General features: G+C 36.6%; 1 protein-coding gene across 1 annotated transcript in view; it reads left to right on the top strand.

Annotated features, from left to right (window-relative positions):
- The window catches only part of LOC110971193 (tetratricopeptide repeat protein 39B-like), a 37,821-nt gene extending 31,472 nt beyond the window's left edge, over positions 1 to 6,349 (top strand). Inside the window, exon 19 of the mRNA XM_051944334.1 lies at positions 6,184 to 6,349. Within this exon, the coding sequence (XP_051800294.1) occupies positions 6,184 to 6,280 (97 nt within the window). The 3' untranslated portion in view covers positions 6,281 to 6,349. The remainder of the gene's footprint in view (positions 1 to 6,183) is intronic.
- The last annotated feature ends 3,767 nt before the right edge of the window (positions 6,350 to 10,116 follow it).

Genomic DNA, 10,116 nt, shown 5'->3' with positions numbered 1-10,116 from the left:
ATGGAAAACACAACACCACAGCAGCACAGATATAGATTATGGTTCAGAAAAAAGCACACAAGCAGCAATTTAAGCACTTTTGTCTGAGAGTGTGTTCTGTGTCTTTCAGGGCTCCATAATCCTGTTCTACTCGGCTCGAATCACTGCTCTGAAAGGAAACTTTTGAGAAGGTTTGGACTTTTAGATTCACACAAAACAAGTTTAACCTCGCTATTTATTTATTTAGAACATCAGAGATGGTATATGGTGATATTATATATGTAGTAATCAGTGTTTGTATGGTAGAATCAGAATCAGAATCAGAATCACTTTTATTTGCCAAGTATGTGAGCACGTACAAGGAATTTGACTCCAGTATTTTACAGTACCCTCTTGTGCCAGACAAATAGAAAATTTAATAATAAACATAAATTATGCAACAACAAAAAATATTACAAATACTTACATAATTTTAACATTACGTAATAAGAAAAATTAACATAACATAACATAACATAACATGACATAACATAGCAACATAAACTAACTTAGTTTAAAGTGATCAGTGGAAATGGTGCATTTCTGGAGCTTATGTACAGGATATACAGATATAGATCATTTTTATTTACACAGTGTATACAGACTGTGTGTAGTTATAATAATAATGTAGTAATCAATGTATTAGTGGTATAATAATTTTATTAGTGGTATAATAACATAGTAATCAGTGGATGATTAATGAGATAATAATGTGTATATTTTGCTGTCCAGGCCCGGGCTCGCTATGAAGAGTGCATCAGCAGCCAGCAGGAGTGGAAGCAGATCCACCATCTGTGTTACTGGGAGCTGATGTGGACTCATTCGTACCAGCAGGACTGGAAGCAGGCGTTCCACTACGCCGACCTGCTGTGCAGAGAGAGCCGCTGGTCCAAGGTCAGCTAAACAGACGCTGCTAATGTCTGAAAACACGACGCCCCGCTAAACTAAACCGCTTCCTGTGCAGGCGATCTACGTTTACCAGAAGGCGGCCATCTTGAGCATGATGTCAGAGGACGAGGCGAAGAAGACGGGAGAAGACGTGGTGGAGCTTTTCAGGTTCCAGCTTTAAAACTGATCTACTAATCTAACTAACATCATTATCGTCATCTGAAGCCTTGAAAAATTAACACATTTACACAAAATGCATGAAAATATACGAGATATTCTCAGGAAATAAATAGTCAGACAATGAAATAAACTAAAAAAAATTAAAAATTCCTTTTTTGATTTTATTGTATTTTTTACGAATTTAAGTTAATAATAATAAAACACATTAAATTACAGATAATATCTTGTAAAATGCCAGAAAACAAGCAATAATTTACATGTTAACCCTAAACAAACTAAATTGTGAACAATGTTTACACCAAAACCTATGTTTTATTTACTGGATTTAAATCAAAGCAACTAAATATTACTGATGTTTCTGTGGTACTTCTCACTACAACTACACTATAAAAAACTATAGAAATCTGGCAGCAAGGATACCAGAAAAAGTACATTAAAAATAACTATTGAAAAGTCCAAAACTGTGAAAACAGCAGCAAACTATGATGATGTCTTTAACTGATTTGTATTTATACACCTTAATACACCTTTATGTACCTTTATACACTGTTATATACCTTTATGTGCTTTTATATACCTTTAAATACCTTCATACACCTTTATAAACCGTTATATACTTTATACATCTTTATATATTGTATAGACTTTTAGACATGTTATACACCTTTACATACCTTTGTGCTTGTTTATATACCTTTATATACATCTGTGTGTCTCCACATACCTACATAGACCTTTATATATCTGTAAATACCTCAGAAAAAAATCACATTTGAAATTAAAAAAAACAAAATTGTAAATAAAATTCACATCAAAAACCTGCATTTTGCAAATATTGATTAGTACTATTGCTACAGCTATGCTATAAAAAACTGTAAAAATGATTCAAAATATCATTCCAAAAATCTACAAAAATGTGCAAAACTGTAAAAATAATATCAGCTTTAGCGATAATTTTAGCTGATGCGAATACAGTAAAACTTTACAGTCACACATTGTTTAAACAAAAATAATAATTTATAGAAATACAGATTAGTGATGCCAACAGCATTTATAGTTTTTTAACCAGTCTTTAATTTTCAAAATGTAAATTAATACTAAATTAATGGTTAACGTGTTTAGTCTCTGTCACAGTGCTCCTTCATTAAACTCCCTCATCACCCTCTGCTGGTCATCTGTAAACTCCTTTGTCGGTGTTTTTGTTCTTCAGGCAGGTTGAAGGTCTGAAACAGCGTCTGGCAGGAAAATCCATCCTCAATGGAGAAGTTTGCTGTGAGGAAGTCGAGACGCTACAAAGCTGCTAACCCTGTCCTGCTGGTCATCCCTGCTCTGGTACTGAACTTTACCCTGGCTAATGCTCCAATCATCGCTGGTTTGAAGGTGTTTACCATCGTTTCATTCCCTCCGTAGGAGATGATGTACGTCTGGAACCTCTTCACCATAGTCGGGAAACGAGCCGACTGCACCGAGGCGCTGCTGGTCACCATAGAAAAGGCCGAGGAGCAGATTCGCAATGACCCCAGTAAGCTAAACATAGTGTCGAGCTAGGAGTGTTAATGCTAACACTGTTTAGTGCTAATGCTAAAGCAAGAGAATGAGGTGGAGTTCCTCAGGGCTCCGCCTTCGGTCCTCTCTTTCACTAAACAACAGCTTTTTACCAAAATTATTCTGCATTTTTAAAAGAAAAATGACCTAGGGCAAACCACAGATTTTACAAATATTCTAGTTTTTTTTTCTGAACTGTTCAGGCTTTGGAACATTTAGCAAAAAAATTATGATTTTCTAAAATTTTCCGAGTTTTATTTCACATCCTCAAAAATATTATTTTTCTCCTAAAGTAGCCTCAACCTAAAAGGATTTTTGGAAATAGCCCAGTTAAAATGATTTCCTTATTTTCCTTAATTTTTCACAATGGCTCTGTTTTGTTTTTTTTACAAATATTTGACAAGTTTGTCCTCACGTTTTCCAGCTTTCAAAACATTTCCTGATTTCAAAAATGTCGTGATTTTTCCAAAAATGTCCGAGAATTATTGAACATCCTCATTGATCCAAAAATATTTTAGTTACTGTTTGACTATAGTAGGGTTAATTAAAAAATATTAATTCTAAGTGTGCTGATTTATTCAGATTTCACTCATTTTTTAACCCAATTTTACACTTTTCTGTAATTTTCCAATTATTTTCTGACTTCATTCAAAAACAGCTTTTTCGTCATCACATATTTTTTCCCACCTAAAATTTCTCCTAAAGTCACTCAAAAAAACGCTTCATTTCGGAAATGTTTGTCTTTTCCAAAGAATTAAAAATAAAAAATAATATCCCCCTTTTACACATTTCTGTAATTTCTCCTCTGTCCTCATTTTTAATAAAGCTTTGATAAATATCCTGATTTTCAAGAAAACAATCACACCCTCAGCCCGGTATTGTCCTTATTTAAAGCTCAAAAAATGTCTTCATAAATTTCAAATATCTAATGAAAGTCAACATTTTTCAGATGATGAATCCTGTTTGCAGATGTTCAATCATCAGACCTGCAATAAATCTGTTAAATAAACCAGAATAGAAACTATAGCAGCCTTTACTATCAAAAACAGAAAATATTCTAATAACTTCCTTCTTTTTCCCTTCTGTCCTAAGTTTTCTAAATGTGCTCAGTGACAAACTAGTCAGATTTTTTAATTTTCTACATATTTTCCACAAATACAAAACAGAAGCCTGTTTCAAAAAATGTTTCTCCATGAAAACATTTAAGGATAAACTGTGCTTATAAATACTCATTTGTGTTAGCAAAAATGTAAAAACATCATAAGTCTGTTTTTTACAGCATGTGACTGTAAAATCTAACTATTTAAATCAGCAAATATATCAGTGATTTTAAATATGTGAACGTTTTCTAAAGAAAAATACACTTATATTAAGCTTAGATGTGTTAAATTATTGGTCAAATCTACTAAAATCACAGAAATAAAACGTGATTTATGCAACAAACAAACAACAAAAGCAGGTCAAAGCTGTTAATAATGTCCACTTGGAAATACCTCCAACATTTTCCATAACTGTTGATAATAAATGTCTCATCTACAGATTCTATTCACTAAAGTGAAACGTCTCCGTGTTTGTGAACCGTTCGTGTTGAGAATCCTGTTTTCAGATGTTCAGTAATCCAACCTGATGTGTGGTAAATCTATGAAATAAGCTGGATTATGTTCCCACTTCCATGTTCTAATACATGTCGGTGTCTTTGTCTCCTGCAGACCCGTCAGAGTTCCATCCAGACAGCAGCTGTCTGGTCCAGATGTTGAAGGGTCTCTGTCTGAAACATCTGGGGAGGTTACTGCAGGCCGAGCTCTGCTTCACACAGGTCCTGTCCAGGTAACGCTAACACAACAACACACAGCAATACACATTATAACACACACCAACACACAGAGACAGGCTGGTTTGTCCACTTAGTACTGAGATGTTATCATGTTTTATTGTGTACAGAGTCAGTGGTTATCTTGGCTCTGTGTGTAGTGTGTTGTGTTGGATTATCTGATGTTTTAGGGCTCTATCTGGTTTTAGTGTGTTATCTTGTGTCATGTTGTGTTTCCCTGCAGTGAGAGTCGTATCCGTACGATCACTACCTGATTCCTTTCACTCTCTATGAACTGGGGCTGCTCTATAAACAACAGGGAGATTTCTCCAAGGCCACCGCCTACATCGAAAACGCCAAGTAGGTTGAAAACTGTGGACTTAAAATGTTCCTCTCATAATACAAGCATTTATACTCCTTTATATACCCTTATAAACATTTTTTACACATTTATACACATTTATATACCTTCATACACCTTTCTATATATTTATACACTTTTATAAATTTTTTTACACATTTATACACTTTTGTATATCATCGTATATAATTATATACCTTCACAGACCTCATACACCTTATGTACTTGTATACACCTTTATGCGCCTTCATGTATCATCATATACATTTATATACCTTCATAAACCTCATACACATTTATACAACTTTATACACCTTCATTTATCTTTATGCACCTTTATATACCTTAATACACTTGTCTATACCCTTTATATACCTTTATACATATTTATACATCTACATATACCTTTATACGCCTTTATGTACCTTTATACATTTTATATGAGTTTTTATACCTTCATACACCTTTAATATAATTTATACACTTTTATAAACATTTTTACACATTATACACCTTTGTATATCATCATATACCATTATATACATTCATAGACCTCATACACCTTCATGTACATTTGTACACCTTTATACACCTTTCTTTACCTTTATACATCTTTATGCACATTTATATACCTTTAGACACCTTTATGAACATTTTTATACCTGTACACACCTTTTACATCATCAGAATAAACTTTTATACAACTTTATTCTGGTTTATAACACCTCTTAGACCTCTTTTACACCTTTGTATGCCATAAAATACATTAATCCATGTCATACACCTCTGTATACCTGCATGCACTTCCTGACACCTCTGTAGATATAGCCTACCTTTATACACATTATACACCTGTATATACCTTGGAACGCATTTCTACGTCTCTGTATACTTTCATGTGTCTTTAAAAATGCCTCAGCAGTTTCATATACAATAATATACCTCTTTATATACCTTTCATAGACATATGTACCCATGCTGCATATTTAGCCTATACCGCTCTATAGATTCTTATTGTATCATACATCATCAACAGAATAAACTTTTATACATCTTTATTCAGCTTTAAACACCTGTTTGATCTCTTTGCATCTTTAAATATCATAAAACACCTTCACATGTGTTCATACAGCTCCTTAAAGCCTTAGTGACATCAGTGTCTGCTCGACATAACATTTCTATGTCGGTATACAAATAAATATCCAGAATGAAACCCTGCGACCAGATAAGAACGCCTGAACAGGTTGTTGTGAAACAACTGAAATTCCAGACGTGCTTATGATCCGAACCGCGTCAGGAATGTTTCCTGGTTTGTTGTGAGGCCTTCACTGGAGGGTTTGCTGTTGGTTCTGTTGACTCTGACTGGTTTGTTCTGCCTCAGGACCAACTATAAGGACTACTCCATGGAGTCTCGGCTGCACTTCAGGATCCACGCGGCGCTCAACAGCCTCAAAGGTTCACCTGTCGGGACGCCGTAACCCGGAGACCATGAAGGAGCTCAGGTGTGTCGGCGGTGTCCAGATCGCCCGTCCGCCTGCTTTTCTCTCCAAACTTTGTTTGTTTGTTTTTTAAACTTATTTATTTCTTCAGCCAAGTCAATGAGATTCCAGATTAACTTGCACTCCTCAGACAGGCCTCCATCGACGTCTGCTGACCGAACCGAGGTTTCACCGACAGACGCAGAGCCACGTTCAGCCAGCACCAGGTTTTGGTTCAAGACGTAAACACACGAGGCGTTTTATTGTGAAGGGCTCGTTCACTCAGGACGCACACAATCACTTTTGCACATTTTTGACACAAAACTGCATGAATAATCCGACAGTTTCTGCAGATCACGATACTGACGCAACCTTCTGGGAACAAATGAGCTTTTTCTGTGTGAACGGGCCCTTAAAATCAAACCTTTATTGTGAAAAGCTAACAAATCATGGCCTTACACTAAAGTCATCTTAACGGTTTTGTGTACATGTGTGGGAAAGAATCGTAAATACTGACAGATTTCAGGGTGCAGGATGAAGCAGCAGGGAAACATGATGTCTAGAAATTCAAACCTATGCTTTAAACCTTCTTTATTTTGCCTTTTTCGTGCATTTCTAAACGAAGCATCGCAGCCTTCTCTCTCACGACCCGTGGCTTAACAAACACAACACATCATTCCGGGCTCGCACATGCTGCCGCCATATGCACAGATTAAAACGGCTGAAAACGCACATTTCGCAGCAATATGAAAGGATTTGTGCTGTCGATTCTCGGTCATTCGTGTCGGTCTGTGAGTTTCCACGTTTAGCGTCCTGCAGGTTTAACTCTGATGTTTCTCAGACGCACAGTAGCTCTGGAGGTTGAAAACACCTTTTTAAATGTCGCGCTGTAGAATTCGAAGGCTTTCTTTCAGATTCCAGACAAAGTTGTGGCTAATTTACAGCAAAGACTTCTGCTCCGCAACATTCTGGCTGCTCGCGCTGCGCCCTCTGAAGGCTAAAGGTGCAGCTACCACATGGACAGATCGCTTTTAAATCCCTAGACGCCGATCCTCATAGAAAAACTCCCCAAATCACTTAACAAACCAACAACTACAAAGCACAATTGAAAATCAACAGACCAAAAATTAGCCACAAGTTTCACACAACCTCATTTGCATACAAAAATATGACTTGTGCTGAAAATGGGCAGCAGATAGCTCTGACTGTTTGCCAGAAATCTGGAAAAACTACAAGTAATAACTTATTGACAGAAAGGCTGTTTATGGCAACCATAGACTGATTGACTGTTCAACACTAAACTAGGCCAGTGAACACATTTAAAGCAGTCTTCCCACTGGTTGACGGCTTAACACTCGTTGGGAAGCCTACTGTATGTGATGAGCTAAGCGCTAACTCTAGTGGACACCATGACAAAGACCAATGTGGGAGTTTAGCTAGCAATGAGCACCATGAAAATACTAATAAGGGAGTTTAACTAGTAAAGGGACACCATGACAAGCCTTTGTAGGAGTTTAGCTAGCAATGGCACAATCAATCAATCAATCAAATTTATTATAAAGCGCCTTCCAACAGCCAAAAGGAGCACAAGGCGCTTAACAGAGTAAAATAAAATAAATAAGTAAAAGCATTTTAAGAAACACACAGTTCTAGAAAGAGCTAAGCGTCACACGCTACATGGAACAGGTGCGTTTCAGACGACATTTAAAACATTTAATTCAGAAATGACCGTAAGTGCGATGGAAGAGAGTTCCAAAGCTTAGGGCCAAGAACGGCAAAAGAGCGGTCACCATACTTTCTATATCTTGCCCTGGGGACAACCAAGGAGGTTTGCTAGACGAGCGTAGTATTCTTGGCAGGTTGGTAAATTGCCCAACAGCTCTGAGATGTGGGGGGCACGCCCGTTTATGGCCATAAACACGAACAACAGGACCTTGTACTGGACTCGAAAGCGCACAGGAGCCAGTGGAGCACTGAAGGACCGGAGTGATGTGAGAGTATTTTGAGGAGTTGGAGATGAGACGTGCTGTTGCGTTTTGAACCAAGTGAAGTTTATGGAGGAGTGAGTGATTAAGTCCAGCGTGAAGGGCATTAAAATAATCAAGCCCTGAGCTGATAAAAGCGTGAGCAGCCTTTTCAAATCTGCCTGGGACAGGAATGGCTTAACTCTGCTCAGGAGCCTTAGTTGGAAAAAGCTCGCCCTTACAACTGAACTGATCTGCTTCATAAAGTTAAGTCCCTCGCCAAAAATTACACCCAGATTCCTCACAGCAGAAGCAAATTGTGGTGTGGATGAACCAAAGTCAGGGGAACTGCAGGTTGGGTCAGGACTGAAGAGAATATAATCGGTCTTTTCCAAGACATGACTTTTTCTTTCACCATGACAAAGACTTAGATGGTAGCTAACAAGGAGCTTTAAATTATGTAACAGTGGCATTATATTGACACATTCTTTTCTTATCTGTTTGTATTCTACGCCTGCTTTGAAGGAATGTGGTTTTATCAGCTCAGAGAGGTGATTTCATCAAACCGAAGCAGCTTTGCCTCTGAGAAACTCCTAAAACTGTCCTCGTTTGTTGAGTAAATTATGGAAGCGACCGAAGGCTTCACGTCCGTCCTGGCATTACTGTTGTGTAGCTTGAGCTGCTTGATTCTTTTGTTCTATTGTGTTTTACTCTATTATGTAGATCAACAATGAAGAGCAGTTTTAGTGTCTATAAATGTCCTGAGGAAAAAGAAGCACAACCTCTAAAGATCATGTATCATGACCCTTTTGCTTTTCAGTAGTTTGATATTATTGACTATGATATATAACATATATATATATATATATATATATATATTATATATATATTATATATATAAATGTTAACACAACGAAAAGATGGACCGGTTTTATATTAGGTAGCTTTGACAAACACTCCAAGGAAAAGGCAGGAAATTTACTGCCAAAATGTGGTTTTACTCCATATTTAACTCCTAAAACAGCGAACCAATGAATTAAATTATTTAGTTCTACTTTTACAGTCACCTTAACGACATCTTTGCTTGCACCAGGTTGAAGGACGTACTGAATAAAGTCACAACAGTACTTCTCCCTATATTGAATGTAATGACAGAAAGAAACGACCAAATTATACATGTGTGTTTGTCTATTGCTGGATGTTTTTATTTCATTGTGTATTTTGTGCCTGCACGTCTTTGGATGTAAGTTTTCTTCATGTCTTTGTGTGATTTGAAACTTTACCTCAGAACAACTTAACACACCAAATGAATTACTTCATTGGTAAAAAATGTACAAAAACAACCAGAGTCGTCTGTGTTTAGGAGTTGTGTTGATAATGAAATTAATAATAATAAATAATAATCATAATAAATTACCTTTAAAGAGTTTCTATAGGGCAGTTCTTGAAGTCAAAACACTTGGTACGCATCTTATGGACATCAATATAACCGTCTCGAAGCCTTTGAGGCTAACAATTTAGCGAGCTAACGGACATGACCGTAACATAAGAGATGCATAAGGCATTGTGAAATGAGGCGTCCATTAGTAAGGATAGTTTTTCTTAGACGTTACGCAATTAAGGGGAAAAAATGGCATCCACTATTTCTAAAAAATACAAACGGACTTTTCTTGGTAAACACGCAATATTTGACCAACTGCTAATGCTAGGAGATTGCTAGCAAAGATTTTAGTTTGCTAGCATTTGTATCAAAGTTCTGGAACAAAATAATTTAAAAGGTAGCACACTAATATATTGGTTTTGTGTCATAACATTGCTGAAAAAGTTAGCATTATAGCTCCATGCTGGTGTTATGCTAACATACTGACCTGA

Source organism: Acanthochromis polyacanthus, chromosome 24 (genome assembly GCF_021347895.1).
Source record: "Acanthochromis polyacanthus isolate Apoly-LR-REF ecotype Palm Island chromosome 24, KAUST_Apoly_ChrSc, whole genome shotgun sequence".
Classification (NCBI taxonomy): domain Eukaryota; kingdom Metazoa; phylum Chordata; class Actinopteri; family Pomacentridae; genus Acanthochromis; species Acanthochromis polyacanthus.
This window is presented reverse-complemented; position numbering and strand designations above follow the sequence as displayed.